The 18,975-nt window shown below is 40.6% G+C and overlaps 1 protein-coding gene across 1 annotated transcript in view; it reads right to left on the bottom strand.

Moving 5' to 3' along the window:
* The window catches only part of map2 (microtubule-associated protein 2), a 222,915-nt gene that overhangs the window by 11,854 nt on the left and 192,086 nt on the right, over positions 1-18,975 (bottom strand). The window contains exons 12-16 of the mRNA XM_036577613.1: positions 17,574-17,632; positions 14,097-14,288; positions 11,102-11,246; positions 8,307-8,363; positions 7,328-7,647 (exon numbers count right to left, since the gene is read on the bottom strand). Coding sequence (XP_036433506.1) covers positions 7,328-7,647; positions 8,307-8,363; positions 11,102-11,246; positions 14,097-14,288; positions 17,574-17,632 — 773 coding nt within the window. The remainder of the gene's footprint in view (positions 1-7,327; positions 7,648-8,306; positions 8,364-11,101; positions 11,247-14,096; positions 14,289-17,573; positions 17,633-18,975) is intronic.

Raw genomic sequence — 18,975 nt, 5'->3', positions numbered from 1 at the left:
TAAAGTGTTGCTGAGAAAGGCTGCAATGAATGGACAGACAATGTAAACAACACAGAGAAACTCACAAACACAACTTTAGCCACACAGACGACATAAAACACAGAGAAACATGCCTGAAATCATAATCTAGCTTTTCCTTGCCAAAGCATCAGTGTTTTAAAAGTGCTCTCATTCATATTATAGTACACTATAGCCACCTATACATTATCTACAGATGGTCACATTGTTAACAAATTAGCGAGTATGAATCTCAACAGTGTTAGGGTCAGCCTCTGGACCATGATTAGGACCTGGATGAGGGTTAGGTGAATATAATAAATATTATAAATAATAAAATAGAATAAATAATTTAAATGTTGAATGTAAGTTAAAGGCAAGGTAAGTAAGCATCTAAAGTGCACTATCGAAATAACGTGTTACAGAATACGTCTTCAAACCTGACAATGGAGAACAATTTACAACTTTATCAGCTCTAGTAATTATAATTCAACAAACGCGTTTTTAAAGATATAAATCATCATGTACTCATTAAGGGACTTCTGCAGCTGCTCAAACTCATTTGATATCACAAATTTTAAACAATGATCAGAGTTTACCTATACAAGAGTTTCAGAGCAGGACTCGTCATCCAAACTGAGTACTTTTATGCTATGGACTGAACCGCTTCAGTACTATGAGCATTGAGAAATTCCATGTTATTCAATATTATATTTACCTAAGTAGTTGGTTTTAGCACTCATTAGCCAATAAGCATGCCTTTTCCAAAATCGAGACTGCTGATTGGCTGTCTTAGTTATACTCCATATGCATGTTATTAACATCACCACCTCTTGATTTCTCTGCAGCCCACTGCGGTCAGTAAATACACCAACTTCTAGTACATTTTAGGTTTAAACCACATGACAACCACTTATAACTGGTATTGTAAAAGAAGGTACTGTTGGGGTTTAAGTGCAAAACTACAACAGCAAACCCCTGGGCACCTAACGTGTCTCGGCTGATCGAGTACTCTTAGGGTAAGAGATAAACTGCGTACATTTGAGAGCTTACATAAAAAGCATGACAGCATGGACAAAACGTCTGCTAGAGGAGAAGTTATGCCTCGATAACTTTCACAAATTGTTCACCAAAGGAGAAAAGTGCACTGGAGCACACGCAAGTGTTCGTCACCTCACTGCCTTTCTCTCTCAGAGGGCTCTGCTTAACCCCTAAAACCCTCGGCTCATTCAGTTATTAATCTTATGCCTTATTATTAGGGATGTACATCTTTGACCTCATATTGGATTTGAGCACAATTCTTCAGGAAATCATTTATAAAATCCCATCATAGAAGTCTCATCATGGTTTGATTTGATTCTTTTGGCATAATTCAGAATTATGTTTAAAAATACACAGAATACAGAAATGTAAATGGTGAAACTGTTTACAGTAGAAATGGTGCAATACCACTTTTTCTTTTCTGATACTGATATTGAAACATTCAGTTTCAGTGAATATCAATACCAGTCTGATATTTTTTCTTTAAAAACTAGGGATGCACAGATATGCGAATTGTGGGCCAGTGACAACATAATCCAACAAATTTTCATGTATAAATATGATGATGCCGACAAAAACATGATAAAATATATGAAATGGGACCAGAGCCACCTGGTTTAGCATTAGAGAGAAATATAATATGCATTTCTATGTGATTACAAATGCAGAAAAAAAAAATGCAGAAATTAGTGTACAGTAACTCAGTGTCGGCTAAATATTCTGCTTTTCTAGAGCACAAGTACATCAAATATTAGTTTGAAATATCAGCCAAATCTATATTTGATGTACTTGTACTCCATATATATATATATATATATATATATATATATATATATATATATATATATATATATACATACACACACACATACATAAATACATTTTTTTAAGTAAATATCTGCTGATACTGATATGATTCTGATATCATTGTCACAGTCTTCTCACTGATCATACAGCAAAATGTGGGGGGGTCATCACTCCAGTACTTTAAAAAGCGGTGGGTCAAAGGCTCGCTTGCCCCTGTTGTTTTAGCGGCAGCATTTTTTGCTGATATCTGCCTGATACTGACACCTGATATGGGACAGGTGCCATCCCTAATGATGTTTTTCCATTGGGCAGCGTGGTGCAGTATGTTATGGTTATGAATCTGTGAGCATGCATTTTGTTGTCATTTCCAAGGTGAATCATAGCTGAGCATGTGTCAAGTTTGGTTGCCCTTCTTGCTGGGGTACCAAGTGTGCAAAGATAGAACATATGGGTGGGGCTAGAAATGGTGCACTAATTGGTCAAACTCAATCACAGAATCATCACGTGGTGTCACTGGAGTCACATGACCAGAATCACTAGCTGCGCTCCAAAGCCTAGTAGGCAGTGCGGGTCCTCGGTAGAACTGTCCTACTTACTAGCCTATTGGACACACAAATGAATCAGTCCAAAGAGGCTGCGTGGTGACGTCACCAGAGCGGCACGAAACGTGGAAGAAAATGGCACCCATTGCATTGTGTTTTTTGCTTTTTTATTTCTTGACAGAAATGGAGGAGCTGTTCTTATGCAGTACGATAAGCTACATATACGCAAATACTTCTGATTAAAATATGACGTATGGACGAATTGTTTAATTAATCAGTGATTTTACACTTTATAAGGTCATAAAGACGAATTTAAGGACGTGAACAACCTACATTTTAAAACAAGCTCTGCTCCAACGGCTTTCATGATGCTGTTCTTTTTTTTTCCCAGCCCTTAATGAAGTCACTTCACACTTGCAGCCTGCCTCTACATTACAGTGACTCTCACATACAATGAAGCAGAGTAAAAGGTACATGAGAGCTTGAAGTGCCTCCACTGTTGATAATGTTGTTTGTGTTTGCTGTTAATGGCAGATTTGGTTAAACAAAACGTGACCACACAAAGAGAAGGCCCACTTTCACGGTTGTTATGTGGTGGGAAACAGACATAGGTACTGTGTCAAAAGTACAGATAGTTCTGGGTTTGGATTTGTGACCATAACACGCTGTACTGCCCAGTGGAAAAACAGTATGATTTAGTGGAATACAAACAATACAAACAAAACCCCACGACTGATGTAGTTGCAGTTGGCTCCAACTGTTCCACCATGACTCCTAATAATTATCCAGCAACTTCTATAAACTATTCAATGACTACTATGAAGTTCTGAGAGTGACAGTTTGAGTCACATACCCAGAGTTTAAGAGATTCAACAAACCAATGGAAAATCTCACTGAGCAGCCTGATGCTCCTCTATCACCCATACAGCTGGACACCCAGTCTGGCCGTGGCCGGCAGATGCCCAGTCGCTCAGCCCAGAGTGTGTGCTGTGCCTGGTGTCACAGCCGATTAGGCCGTGTGTGTGAGCTCTGCACCACAGAGACACTTCCAGTCAGGCAGGGGGTGAGTGCATATTTTGGGCCAGACAGCTTGAGACTGCTAGAAGAGTTATGCAACGTCCTGCTTACCCCATGGCTGTCCAGTCCCACCATGACCCTCACAGAGAGTGCACCTCAATGCCGCAGTGAGGACTTTGGCTGCTCTTTAGCGTCAGGGTAAAAGGATTTGTTAAAATAACTTTTCTGTAAGCACCCATGACCTGGATTTGCTATGCGTCCAGGTATTTTTTCTTACTTCATTGAAAAGTAACAATGAGAAATTTGGTAACACTTTATTTGGAGTGGTCCTTTGTAGATGATTAATAAACTCTTAACAGAGTATCAGTAACACATCAACAACATATCAGTGAAGCATCAGTAGTGAAGCGTCTGAATACCCTGAAGTAAACATCTTATAGATGTTCTGTTGATACATTACTTACATTAAATAGATGTTATTGTTAATACGTTACTTCCTTCCATTACGCAAAACCTAACCTTACCAACCTTACCCAAAACCTAACCCTAACCCTGGCCCTAATCGTATCCCACCAAGCGCAACACACCACCATAAGCTTTCCCCCCTCGCTCTCCGTGATCAGTGACCATGCAGCTTTTGTTGTCTGCTGTGCTCCACCAGAGCCCTTCTGGCTTACACGCTGTCTGAGTACGATTTTTGTGTGTCTGAGTGTGATTGGTTTCTCTGCGCCACCGCACCCCAGATGACCCCATGAGCCAGACATAAACATGTCACCTCCGTCACGCAGCCTGCAATCAGGCTGTTGCGCTGCGCTCTTACAAGCTGATTTCCACTGACAGAGCACTGTGTGTATGTCAGAACGTTCAGCGAGTTCAAGTTTATTCCATACAGGGAGCCTCAGTCTATCAGCAAAACCCCTAAAACAGCATGGAGTACATTTGAGTGGAAATCTATACATATAGACAGGTGGGAATTAAAGGAAAACCCAACATAAAAGCCCCATCCTATTTCACCCTTCGCCCCTGCCACTCAGCCCTTATCCCTCTGTTTTGTGCGTTCATGTCTAGGGGTAGGGTGTCCTGATTTTTGTTGTGATAGAGGGGTAGGGCGAAGTGTTAGGGCTACATGGTCCTCCAAACAGAGGTTTTTGAGACTCCAAACAGAGTGTTATGAGAAAAAAAGAAAAACCGGCAAGACGGCCGAACAAGAGACCAAAGAAACCCACAAACGTGAGAATTCTCTCCGTTAAAAAATTATGATAATCTAGTATTATCTCAGTTTAATGTCGTTTCAATGTATTATGGTTATTTTCTTTATAACAAGCATAAAAATCTCTAGTAATATGCTGATGTCTCTGTAGCTAGCTAGCTAAATTTCCCGTTCTACCTTAAATGATGCAGCCATTTAAGAAACTCAAATATCTGACTTCAGCTTCATATCACTGAAGAATTAAGGGTGGTCGATAATAAATAATTGCCCCTTCTCTTTGAAGGCATATGATGCCCTAAATGTAACTAAAGCCCAGCAGTGAGGAGCTGAACTTTACCCTCCTCTGCTGTCACTGCAGACTGGCAGGGTTGCCTACAGAGCAGCGCTCGTAGCTGTTAATGAAGTGATGCTCTTTTTATTTGAGGGTCCCATTTCATAGAGGAAGATTTCAACCACTACCCCTTGTAATTCAGTTGCAAGGGGCAAGGAGAGTCAAAAACAAGGGGCAGGGGTAAAGATAAGAAATGGGATTGGGCCGAAGTGTCTTAGTAAGGTGTTGGGCCTTCAAAACAGCTTCAATCCACCTATATATATATAATCTACAAGTCTCTGGAACTGTACTGGAGATCTGGAGGGATCGAACACCATTGTTCCAAAAGATATTCCCTCAGCTGGTGACGTGATGATGGTGGTGGGTAATGCTGTCTAACATGTCAGTCCAAAATCTACTGTAGATGCTCAAGTGGGTTGAGATCTGATGTCTGCGAAGTCCATAACATCACTTTCACACACATCAAACCATTCAGTGACCCCTCATGCCCTGTGAATGGGGGGGCACTGTCACTTCCATCAGTTTTGTATTGATTTGCAGTGACCCCTTCCCTCTAAGGAGGACCCAAAACATGCCAGAAAATTGCCCTCTTTCAACTTAAGTGAACCACCAGACCCCTTCACACTTAGGGTTAAATGTTCAGGCCTGTTTCATCCTTTTGGTGTACATGGTGTTTATCATCCATCTGTATGTGTACATTACTGTCTGCACTTCTTCATATTCCATCTGCAGAGTTACATTTACACCAAAAGATGAAGAAACATTACAGCACATACATTCTTAAACACCATCCCCACTCTCTGTCCTTAAAACAAGACCGACCAAGATTAGAGACGTCTCCTAAACCTGTATTTAAAACCATAAGCTGGGACACAGTGAAAAGGACACACAGGGACACAAGGCGACATCAAGACATTGACGAACAGCAAAGGACACTAGAGATGGGACAGGAAGGACACAGAAACGATAAACCTGCCCTGGGACAAAGTAGAGGTGAGACTGAAGGAAAAATCTGCCTCATTTCTGGCAAATACTAAAAAAGTCATATTCAAAATTTTTTTCTTGTATTTCATTGATTATTTTCCCTAAGGTCCATTTATAATGTTTGTTTGGTTTTATGTAACAAGAACAGATATATTTGTCTCATAAGAGTCTCATTTCAAAATGCTGTATATCCATTTGTAACCATTTTTAATTGAATATGTTTTTGACTAGATTAAAATATATAGGTTATAAAGGAAGTATTAATTGTAATATAGCATTGATAGTGTTTGCATTTGTAATGCCCACTTCCAATAATAATACTAGGAAAAGAAAATTCATAAAAAGTGGATGCATTTTGCAACAAAATCCCTCAGTTCCTTTTGTACGTGATAATTTTTAGCCTCTCTTCATCTCTTAGAAAAGATTTCTTTAAATCTGGCCCTGGATTCGGTCATCGACGGAAGGTACAGCCAACATTTACAAAAACAGTTCGGCTAACCTGTGAATACAAAATCCAGGAACAAAAACTGGGTTAATGATCTGAATTTGAAGACAATTTAATGCAAATAAACAGACCTTTTTGACACTCCAATGATATATGTAATAGACTGTTCTGACCATAGATGTACATACATAGATGCCGCATTGTGTTCAGCCAGGCACGTCAATGGAGCCACCATTTTGGGGCGGTCAGCATCGCTGCTGGACTGCGTTCAGTGCCATTACAGAGTGGCAGTTTAAGAAAGGTACTATTCAAAATTATGCTATTTCAAAAGTATTACACTCAGAAAGTGGGATAGGATTATATAATGGAGGGAACGCAGTGATCCACACTCATGTTTGTGTGATGTTTGTGTGTAGATATGGCCGCGTGGTTGGTGAGGCACAGAGAACCTGTTGATGTGATTGTTTTTCCTCTGGTTTTATATTTAGTTTATTTAATTTAATAGCCTATACAAGGAATCTTAACTTGATGTAGCTTTGTATTCATTTATTTACAATGTTACAAACAAAAACAAATTTGGTGAAAATCGGTTGAGTAATAAGGAAGTTGTGGTCGTTTTAATCATGAGACTCATCATCTCTCAGTACTCGTGTATTTGTTTACAAGCGGATCTTGACCTCTCGAACATGGCGGACACGCAGACGTATCACCTCAGATAGAGAACAACAGATAATGCAGCATCTATGTATTAATATCTAATATCTATCTGTTTCTGATATTGATCATACTACATACACAAACTCCATGTCACTCGAACACACCCTGAGACCTGCCCTGTTCCTAAAAAACGCCGAAGCTATCCTGAAGAATACACACAACAATCAGAGGGTCGAGAGAGCAGCTGATTAGCCGACAGCAGCAACAGGGGGCGGGGCATCAGCGGTAAGACTTGCCTGGCCTCCTTTGGGCTGGTATTTGATGTTATCAGTGGAGCCGATCTTGGACTTGACGTTCTTGAGGTCAGGCAGCGGCTGGTTGATGACGCGCAGCTGCTTGGGTGTGGTGGCGGGCGATTTCGGGGGCGTGCGGATGACGGCCACCTTCTTCTCCTGAGACAGCAGGCTGAGGGACTTGGGGGTGCCTGGGGTGCGGGGAGTGCCTGGGGTGCGGCAGGAGTAGCTGGGTGGAGTGCCGGGGGTGATGGCTGTGGAGCCAGGAGTACGGGGCGTGGAGGTACCACTACGGGCCGAACGGGAACGGGCCGACTCTGTACCTGCAGAAGGAGATAGGTGGATAGAAAGACAGAGTACTTTATCAATTGAGTTGACAGCAGCAGCCAAAGTCAGCAGCACATCAATGTCACATCAAAGGAGATAATCAAAAATAATAAAATTGAATAAATTAGAACGTATAGGTAATGTATGAGTAAGAACTCATGAAACTTAGAACTCAGAGAATAATGAGAACAAGACATTAATTATTAGGATATAAAATATATCATATCTGTCACACCAAAATCTTGTATCTTCAGGTGAAAAAGATTCTTAACTTTGAATGGAAGTCAAGTAATTTTGGGGCATTTCTATTGGTCCTTTTATCATAAAATTATGTATATATATATATACACACACACACACACAAGGTAAAAGGAAAAAAACATCAGTGGTCAGAAGTGAATGGTAGATGACCAGAGATCAAAATTGGTTCTGGATATTAAAATCAAACAGACATGGTATGTTTACAGCACTCTCAAACATACACCACAACTGAAAAAGATAAAATAAATAAATAAGCAAACTGAAAAGAGAAGTTAATAATGACCAAACAATAAAACACCACACTACACACGGACACCTGTGTGTGCCCCCTAGTGGTGATGGATGGTAATGCAGGCAGGATGGAGAGGGGCTGGGTGAAAACAGAGGGTCTAACCTGTCACACTGGGGGACCTGCCTGTCCTGTGCTCCGCTCTGACCTCAGTGCGGAAGGCTATAGGAGAGGAAAGGAAGCAGGGCAGCGGGGGAGGGGAGAGTCAAAAGAGGGGTTAAAGGAATTGGGCTAAAAATCTAATTTACACAATCTTCCGTCCCTTATATCCAAATGTAGTCCTCAGTCAAGACATGTTTGGTGTCTGAAGTTTGCTTCTTTAGTTTTACACTGATGTGTTGAGTCTAATGAAGCTAAGTAATGGAAGCTGATATCGCACCAATTAGCACTGAGCAAATTCCTAAATCATCACACACTTACCTTAAGCTTTGTTGAGCTGTTATAAAATCTCTAATAGACTTGATTGTGTGGTTTTGGATATTGTAACATACTGTCAACTAGAAAAATATCACATAGATAAAAACAGCTGTAACAGCCTGAAGCCTGAATTGTGGATGTACTGCTGCCCATTTGTTATTTGGGGTAAAGAGAAAAGTTCACTAAACTATTTCTTCAAGTTTCCCGATTTTGCCCTTTATCTGTTATGGTGGTGGAACATTTTCAATCCTGGTGGTTTAATCAGCTCCTAGTAGTCAAACATAATCAATCAAACCCCCAAAAAGTTACTTTAACATCTTTATGGATCGTTCTGTAACCGATTAGACTGTGCAGCTGAAACTAACCATTGTGTAACATACGTTTTGTTACTGGACATTAAGAGTCGCATAGACTAGTCAACTGATAAATCCACTAAATGGTGCAGTGAGACACTGTTAGTTGAAAGTTAGTGAAATACAGTAGTGGTAAAAACTACAGGCTGGAGGAGAGAAGAGAAATCACATGATTAGCACTTTATTAGTGTAGAAAGATGAAACCAATTCCACTGCAAGCTGTGAAAAACTGCTAAAATTCAGGCTCGTAAGCCAAAAGGGTAGTTTACAAGAGTCACAGACTCTGATAGGAATAGGCCGTTTGACTGACATGCAAATTGACCACTCACAGAAAGTTTAGCGTGACACGCCCATAGCTAAAACAAACTGGTGTCAGATAAAATGGAGCAGTAGCTGTCAAATGCATAGCACTCTTACTTATGTACAGTTTCAAACTAAATCCAGGAATAATGTCTAAGAAAGAGACAGCATGAATGTATCTGTGACTGTATCTATGGAGGTCTATGGAGATGTGACTGCTGGCTACTAGCATTTAGCTTGATGAACAACTGTTTAAGACTGATAAAGCCAGTTTAAAATCTTCACGAGTGGTTGGTTTCTGAGAGCTGTAGTGATTTTAGTGTGCAGTTTACATCAGACAGTCTGTGCACTTATGTGGGGGGAGTGTTTGAAGCCTAAACTTACTGGAATACAACAAAAAACTCCTCTGCAGTTCACATCTCACACCTCACACAGCAGCATCTGATGCCTAAGAACCTACTAGACAGCTACACATAAAATATCTCTCCACAGATGCCCGGAACAATCATATTTATACATTTTACAACTAGTCAACTAGTTGATTACTTATTTGAATTACTGTGCTAGTTGGTTACTTATTTGAATTAACAGCTGTGCAACCCCTACCACACAAACACTATATGGCCAAAAGTATGACTATCACACCTACGTGGGTTTTTTGGACATCCAATTCCCACTGCGCCGTCCCCCGCCCCTTTTTGCTCCTAAAACAGCTTCCACTCTTCTGGGAAGCCTTTCCACAAGATTTTGGAGGGTGTCTGTGGGAATCTGTGCCCATTCAGTCAACAGAGCATTGGTGAGGTCAGGCACTGATGTTGGAGGAGAGGGCCTGGCTCACGATCAACGTTGCAATTCATCCCAAAAGTGTTCAGGTTGAGGTCAGGGCTCTGTGCAGACCTCTGGAGTTCCTCCACACCAAACTCGTCAAACCACATCCTTATACTGCTCACTTTAAACACAGGGACTCAGCCATGAAAAGGCCTTCCTCGCAAAGTTGGAGGCAGATAATTGTCAAAAAAGTCCTTGTATGCTGTAGCATTAACATTACCATTCACTGGAACTTGAGAGCTGAGCTCAAACCCTGAAAAACAGCCCCACGACATTATCCCTTCTCCACCAAACTTTACTGTTGGCAAATTCAGATTTGCATATCAGACTGCCAGACAGCGAGGTGTGATTCATTACTCCAGAGAATGTTTCCTTTGCTCCAGGGTCCAGTTACGGTGCTTTACACTACTCCAGCCAAGACTTGGCATTGCTCATAGTGATCTCAGCCTTGTGTGCAGTTGCTTGGCTATGGAAACCCATTTCGTGAAGCTCCCGGCGCACAGGTCTTGTGCTGATATTGCTTCTAGAAGCAGTTTGGAACTGTGTAGTGAGTGAACAGAAGATAGGCGAGTTTTACATGCTACATGCTTCAGCACTTGCAGTCCAGCTACCACTTTGTGGCAGAGCTGTTGCTGCTCCTAAATGCTACCATTTCACAACTGTAGCACTTACGATTGACTAGGGTGGATCTAGCAGGGCTGGCATTTCATGAACTGACTTGTGGCAAAGGCAGCCTCCTATGACTGTCACGTTTTAAGTCACTGAGCTCTTTAGTACGACCCATTCTACTGCTAGTGTGTGTCGATGGAGATTGCATGGCTATGCGCTTGATTTTATACACCTGTAAGCAATGGGTGTGGCTGAAACACCTGAACGCAGTAATTCAGATGGGTCCACATACTTTTAGCCATATAGTGTTAACCCTATAATGAGAAAACAAGGGAATGTGTGTAAATACTAAAATGTTCCTTAGGGGTGTGAAAAACTGTATGTTTGTCTTACACGTGGGCCTGCGAGGTGCTGTGGATCCGGAGCTGGTGATGGAAGTGGAGCTCTCCTCGGGCTCGGCAGTATGCGAGCGGCGGGTCAGGATGGACGCTGGCCGAGGCAGAGACGACCTCTTCTCCGGGCTCCGTGAACCTCCATCCTGAGCAAAACAACAGCAGCCAGTTCGCAAGTCACAGATCAGTTTACGCTCTGACCACAACATATAAGCACACTGCTGACCGCAGCAATCAGACAGCTGCAGCGTAACCAGCTCAAGATGGATAAGCATGCTTGGTTAAACTATACACTGCACTCCTGCACCTCTGGACAGGGGCTCTGTTTATAAAGACTGTCATCTGAGCAGCTATTACGGAGACTAAACTGAGAAATGTGCTCCTTCCTTCGTTTCCAAATTTCCAGACAAACCACTGCCCATGAGCGATGAAGCTAAACGTCTGGTTCTTATCATCCATGAATAACAGTTTATGCACTGAGCTGCTGCAATACTGCTCTTCTCAGGGATTCTTGCCTTAAGATCATTGTCTGAATTTATCCCTTAAATGCAGGTGTTTACCATTCGTACACAGCTCAGATCGTTAGCCACTCAGGACTTGTGTGTTTATGTATTATCGAAATGTACAGTCTTGTGCAAATGTTTTGGCACCCCCGGTCAAATTACATTTTTGTGTTGTTTTTCTAAGTGAACGCATCCTCATTAGGAAACACTGCTGATTTCTGCATACTGGGAAAAAGTGGAATGTGCAAAAGTTTGGGCACGTTACACTTCATGCTGTTTTTACCAATGTGTTCTGCAAATATATACCAATTATGGAATAACATTTGCAGAAATATACAATATTTAAGGTGTAGAGGACAAGTTCAAATATTTTTAATTAGAAAATCAAAATGTAATTTGACAAGGGGTACCAAAACTTCTGCATAAGACTATATATAAACATACACTGAGTTACAAATGTAAAACTGTCGTTAGACTTTAGAGACAATGTAAGAATATTTTTACATTTCGTTAAACTTTGATATTTTGTTTGTTACTTGTCTGCAGAAAATAGACAAAAATCTCCTCCCCCAAAATGTAGCAGATCAACCGGGACATGTTTAAGGGTTAGTGTTAACGCTGGAGCTACGAGGCTAACACCTAACAAGTAATGGAAGTTTGTGGCTCCTGTTTAGTATAAAGCAAACTTTATGAGTAAATCATCACACATTTGCCTCAAACAACATCAAGTTTATGAGATTTAGTGTGATGATTTAGACATGCAGTTATATATGTATGTTCATATCTTGGAATTTCTGAATTGTGACCAGGAAAAAACAAAGAAAACAGCCTCCTTAACTGGGAATTCACACTAGGAAGACATCATCAGCTCTGAGTTCAGCATTAGACATCATATCATGTCTGTTTACACCGTCACAGTAATTAAGCACCACTTTACTATTTTTAAATGTGATTAAAATAGTATTTTTACATCAATCAACACAGAAGCCGTAGTTTGTTAAATCTGTAACACTGACCATAAGAGAAAGTAAATCTACCATGAACTAAAAAAGTTATCACTTGTATCACTTACATGTCTGGCTAGCTTGTTGCTAACAATGGGCCGCATTCTCCAATATCTTCCTAAGTTTTTCTTAAATTTGTTCTTGAGAAAGCCCTGCGATGGACTGGCGACCTGTCCAGGGTGTATCCTGCCTTCCGCCCAATGACAGCTGGGATAGGCTCCAGCACCCCACCGCGACCCAGAAGGATAAGCGGTTTAGATGATGGATGTATGTATGTATGATTGTTCTTGAGAAAGATTCTAAGAAAAAGTCTATGTCAGATTCACAACTTGCTTTTGTTCACAGCTTTGTGCTCTTGAGTGTATGTAGATTCTGTTCTTACCTAAGAACAAATCCCAAATGAGAAAACACTGATGAATGTCAGAATCTTCCTAAAACTGCGTAAGTAGGATTTAAGAAGAAATTTCTACCTAAGAACGGTTGTTGAATGAGGCCCAATATTTGCTTTCACTGAGTCATCCATGTTTACCACTGGAACACGTGGCAGTCGAAAATGACGTCATTCTGAGCTCTAACTTCCCACCTCCGAGTTTCGTCAAATGCAGTATATGTCACTGCTACTTGTTAGCTACATTATTTATTTACTAAGTGGATTGGACTCCTTGAGACCACTGGTGGTTCCAAATCGCACTTCGTTATATTCTTCATAACTTTCATATTTCATAAGCTACATTCAAAAGATGGGGTCATATGAGAGCTGTAACTGTCTTCTTTCCAGTCAAATAGATGGGTAATGTAATTTTAAACCCTTATAATAAAAGAAGCTGAACTCACAATTTTTTTTCTACTGAAAGTCGACCCATTTTTCCACAAATCTGGGCTATAAACTATAAACAGATGGCGTCTCTTCAGTGATCTGCTCTGTAAGAATTATTTTAATAAAAAAATACAAAGAGCATCTAAGATTTTCGGCTTTCAGCAATAAATTGTTTGAGGGGAGCTTTTACAAAAAATAAATAAATAAATTTACATTTATTTCATGCAGTTACTGAATAATTTGCTTTATGATTTAGTCATGTAAATTCAGATTGGAAAAAACAAAATATACCCTGGAGAATAAGAGGTTTTAAGGGCTAAAATCTGTAAAGAAAGTAAGAGTCATGTGGATCTATAAATATAAATATTTAATTCATATTTATTTTTATTTTACTATATTTATAACATTTTAAGTGTTTATTTTGAATTTCCGAACCCCTGTTAAGTCAAACGCAGCATAAGTTTCCATCACTTGTTTACTGCATTAGCCTTGTAGCTCCAGTGCAAATCTGAGGAGGCAACTTCAGATGTTGAGCACACCTTTGCTGATTGACTAAAGGTGATTGGATGAGGGGACAACTGTGTAAAACTGGTTTTTGGTCACTTTAAGGGTTAAACTGTCCACTTTAGTGTGAGTTTATATTGAGCAGTTATCACCTCGGCCCTTTCTTACCTTGCCTAAATGTCTGTTAAGTAAGGCAGAGTCATGCGGGCCTGCGGAGGAGGGACGGGGCTCACTGGGATCCGCCCCCACCATCGGCCTCTTTTTATTGAGGGAGCCGGCAGAGTTGGGGCGGGGTGGAAGAAGAGCCGACGCCCGCATTTTAGAGGTGGGTATCTTTGTTAGTGATGTTGGGCTGGGGGTCTGCGATGAGGAATGATGGATGGAAGATGCCAGTTTGTTCATGCAAAAAATTAAATAAAACAAAATAAAATAAAATAAACATAAATAAAAAAAGGAAAACAGACACAATTAAGTGAGAATGGGTTATAACAAAAACCAAAAGAGAGTAAATCACAGTGACGTCAATGGAAAAATAATCAACACAAAACAATATGGTTCTGCATGCACAGTGTGATCTGGGTGAAGAATGAATTCAACTCTATTCAGCATCATATTGTTTCTAAGGGAGCTGTTCAGTTTGAAGTAATACTAATCTCGATTAAAGAAAGCTTCATTTTGTGGATTAGAGGGGGATTTACAAACATTTCAGAGTTGCTCAAGGTGTGTCTCCGCTGTTCCACTGGATTTAGCAACGAAGTAGGCAGGAAATACAAACAGCATAGCAAGCGTGGCATTTGGAGCGAGCAGGAGTAAATTTGCATTTGCAGAAAATAACAGCAATTATGTGAACAAGTAGGTCTGAATTGAAAAGTCAGGGGTCTTTAGTGGCAGTGGGGGCAGCAGAATAAATACCACAGCTCTGTTAATACACACGCAGGGAAAACAAGGGGAAAGTAGACAAGAGCAAACTGGAAAATGCTGAAAATGGCAGGTCAGTGGAAACCTGGGGTCTCGTTTATCAAACATTTGTTCACAGTCAGCTCATTTCCATAAAGATATGCCTCAAATAGCTACATATGATAAACAATTTCCCTTCAGAAGTCCCAAGTAGCGTATGAAGCAAAGCTGACTTGAAGTGTTGCATGTAAAAATGTAGTTCTTACGTGTAAAAATACAACTTTCCATGTAAAATGTAAAAATTGAATATGAGCATTTAATAATTCAGATTTCAAAGTATTCAATTCGAGCATGTAAAAAATTTTGTAATTGTAGAACATAATTCTGACAAGCAAAATTAAATTTGGAAATTCAGACTTATTTTTATTTTACATTTCATATTTATTTCTATGAGCATTTACAGTTTGTTGCAGAATTTCCGAAGAAAAAAAGTGTTAAAACAACTCAAATGTGTCAAATCTTCAAGCAGAGCCATCACATTCAATCTGTAGATCTGCTCCTTTTAGATAATTTTTTGGTTTTATGATTTTAAGCCTTTAGTGGTCATCTGTGCTATCCGCACACTCCTCATCTATACACTGTAAATGGTGGAGTAGGACAGAAGTTGATTTGAACTTTATTAAAATATTTATTTGACCGCTCGCCACCACATTAAGTACATTTTTTTATGTTGACTGATGAAACATTTTTACAGTGTATGAGCTCAATAGTTACCAGTCGTTCAGTCAGTTATACTCAAATAGTAGATAATGAATGGGAGTTTGTCCATCTCATAATAGGTTTACCAGTAATTACACTTTTCTACCACTAGGGGCTTCTGCATACGCATTCTACCCATAGAAATGGTTCATATGTGAGGTTTAGACACAAAACAGTGAATACGCATGGTTGATAAATGGCACCCCCCCCCCCCGGGGTCTAAGTGTAAAGAGCACCCCATGCAAGTCAGTAGCAGTGGTGAAATGAATGGGAAATGCACAGAGGATGAAAATGACAGGATGATGTGCTTCACTTTCTTCACTTCACAGTGGACTAAATGATGTATCGTTGGCAAGACTATAGTGTTAGAGTGCACAAGGCCACATGACACCTACATAAGTCCTTCATGACAACAGATAAAGACTTACATAGACATTTATAAAAGCTTATTCTGTCTGTCAAGGTGGCATTTACCAACTCTGACATCAAGTTGGTATAACACGTGTAAGGTTGTGTCACTTTCTGGGTTGCACTGTGTAGCTCGTTGTATGTTACAGTGACATTACACTGATAATAAGACACAGCTTGCCATATCAAGCTGAAAGGGCTCTGTGGCTCTTAGTTACAGTAAATTTCTTGTTGCCATTTTTAAGATTTAAGCCATCACATCATCAGCATTATGTCACTTCATACAACAGTTAGTTCCGGCCACGCAAGCTGATTGGTTAAGAAGCGTTCTAGCCGTGCTGTTATTTCGCCATAACATCATGGGTTTTTCACAAACACTGTATCACTCCGCTGAGACGCCGTTGCTAAGCAACGACTTTGACAGCTGTAGGAGACGCTCAAGCCATTTGAACATTTTTACTTTGCCACAAACAGAAAATGGACGCTTTTAAGATCACATTTGACCGACAGCTGATTTGGTCAGACTCTGAAGATGAGACGACACTAAATTCCCAAACTGTCATCACCACTGAGCAGCTTTTCAGTCGGCAGATGTGACAGAAGAGCAGCTAAACAACCTGGAATCAGCCAGAAATGAACCCAATACCATTCACCAAACGTGTCGTCTGATCTTCAGAGTCTGACCAAATCAGAATGAGCCATAAAACTGACGCAATAAAAACAAAAAAGCTGCTCAGTGGTGATGACAGGTTGGGAATTTAGTGTAAGGAGCTGGAGAACGAACTCCCGGCTGTGCAGTGAGTGGGCGGAGCTCGTTACTCTGAAGTAGCAACAAGCTGCTTGTTAAGGAACTATAATTTGTCGGAAGGAACTGCGAACATTAAAACATATTAAACGCCGCGTTCACGGCCCAGTTTATTAATTTATTACTTTATTTATTTAACTGTTGTATAAAACCAATAGAACACTCGAGGAGTGTGTTATCGCTATAACATCACGGCTGTGATGATCTACGGCGACCAAATCACAGCCGTGATGTTATTTCGCGATAACACACTCCCTCTCGGGTTCTATTGCTTAAGTGATAAACACTAAGCTACAAAGTCAGTTGCTATAACATGTTATGTCATTTCAAATGTCATGAACCTCAGTGTCTGTGTTTACATGCGAAGATTTTTGCCAATCTGATTGAACACATTCCGATTATAGATGAAGACTGAGGTGTTTATATCCTCACTCTACTCAACAATCTGATAGAAAATCTCCGTTTACATGCTCTTGCGCATGCGCTTAGTGTAGACGTTACCATGGCAACGAGCATCGCGTGAGTCCAGTCAGAGAGAGACATGTCTACGACTTAATTATCTCATTTGAATGTCTGGCTAATTTTTTGACCTTTTCCACACCTTAGTAAATTGTGGCCACTCGTTACTGTCATTAAGAAGGGACGTCACCAGCGGGAGTTTCCCATGAGACAGATTAAGAGTCGCTGCATGTACTGCGCTGAACGTGTACTAAGTCTTAATGCTTAATCCAACATTTTTGTTTAGACTGCTGATGCAGGAGTGCAGGGATACTTACAGACGCCCTGTCCCTGGAGTGCCTCACAGCACTGAGGGGCTGCCGTCCATCTGCTGACACTGCAGCAAGAGGGGGAGAGAGAGAGAGAGAGAGAGAGACAGAGAGAGAGAGAGAGAGAGAGAGATACAAACAACTGTGTAAAATTAAAGACATATAGACAAACACGCTCCATCTCTGTCTCACACAGCCACCTACATACGTGCGCCTCAGCATGCACACTGTACACTGACACATTCACAGTGTAAAGCTGGTGCACTTCAAACGCATTTCAGAGTTTATACTACAGCAGAATTTCCTGTGGACTCCCAAAGTGCCGGTAATGAGCCCTTAAGCATATTTATAAATACATGAGGCGGGAGCTCTGATACAGTATTAATAAGGTTATTGAAATCCCCAGAATGGAAGTGCGTGCAGCCCACAACTACACGGTTTTAGAAACAAGAAACTGCTTTGAAGTTATCTGGCACAGAATAATGCAGCCTTTGAAAATGACTCTCATTACATAAGAGGTTTTTCAGTAACTTCTAATTGGGCCAATGCAGAGATTTACTGGGTTCTGAACATGGATTCAGACACAATTCACAGAGAGAGGAGGAGTCCAGACTCTCTCTCTCTCTCTCTCTCTCTCTCTCTCATTCTTGTTCATTTTCTTGCTTATGCTCTGTCTCAATATCTTTCTTTCTTTTATTCTTTCCATAGTGCTCTCTTTCTGTCTATCTTTTCCTTTTTCTGTATCTCTCTTTCTCTTTTCTCTCTACCCCTCTCGCTCTATCTATCCTCATCATCCCTCACTTCTTTGCTTATCTCTTTCTCCTTCTCTTTTCCCTCTACCCCCTCCTCTCTCTCACATTCTTATTCATTTTCTTACTCCTGCTCTCTCTCTCTCGTTCTTCTCCTGCTCTCTCACTCCTTCCCTCCTTCTCTGTCTTTCTTTCTTTCCATAGTGCTCTCTGTTTCTGTGTCTGTCTTTTCCTTTTACTGTATCTCTTTCTCTTTTCTCTCTACCCCTCTCCCACTACCCCCTTTCTCTCTCGCTCTATCTATCCCCATTATCCCTCACTTCTTTGCTCTTTCTTTCTCGCTGTCTCTATATCTCTCTCTTTTCCCTCTACCCCTCCTCTCTCTCACATTCTTATTCATTTTCTTACTCCTGCTCTCTGTCTCTCTCGTTCTTCTCCTGCTCTCTGTCTCTCTCGTTCTTCTCCTGCTCTCTCACTCCCTCCTGCCTTCTTTGTCTCTCACTCCTTCTTTCCTCTCTCTCTCTCTCATTCTTGTTCATTTTCTTGCTTATGCTCTGTCTCAATCTCTCTTTCATTCTTTCTTTCTTTCTTTCTTTCTTTCTTTCCATAGTGCTCTCTCTTTCTGTGTCTGTCCTTTCCTTTTTCTGTATCTCTTTCTCTTT

Source organism: Colossoma macropomum, unplaced genomic scaffold (assembly GCF_904425465.1).
Source record: "Colossoma macropomum unplaced genomic scaffold, Colossoma_macropomum, whole genome shotgun sequence".
Lineage (NCBI taxonomy): Eukaryota > Metazoa > Chordata > Actinopteri > Characiformes > Serrasalmidae > Colossoma > Colossoma macropomum.
This window is presented reverse-complemented; position numbering and strand designations above follow the sequence as displayed.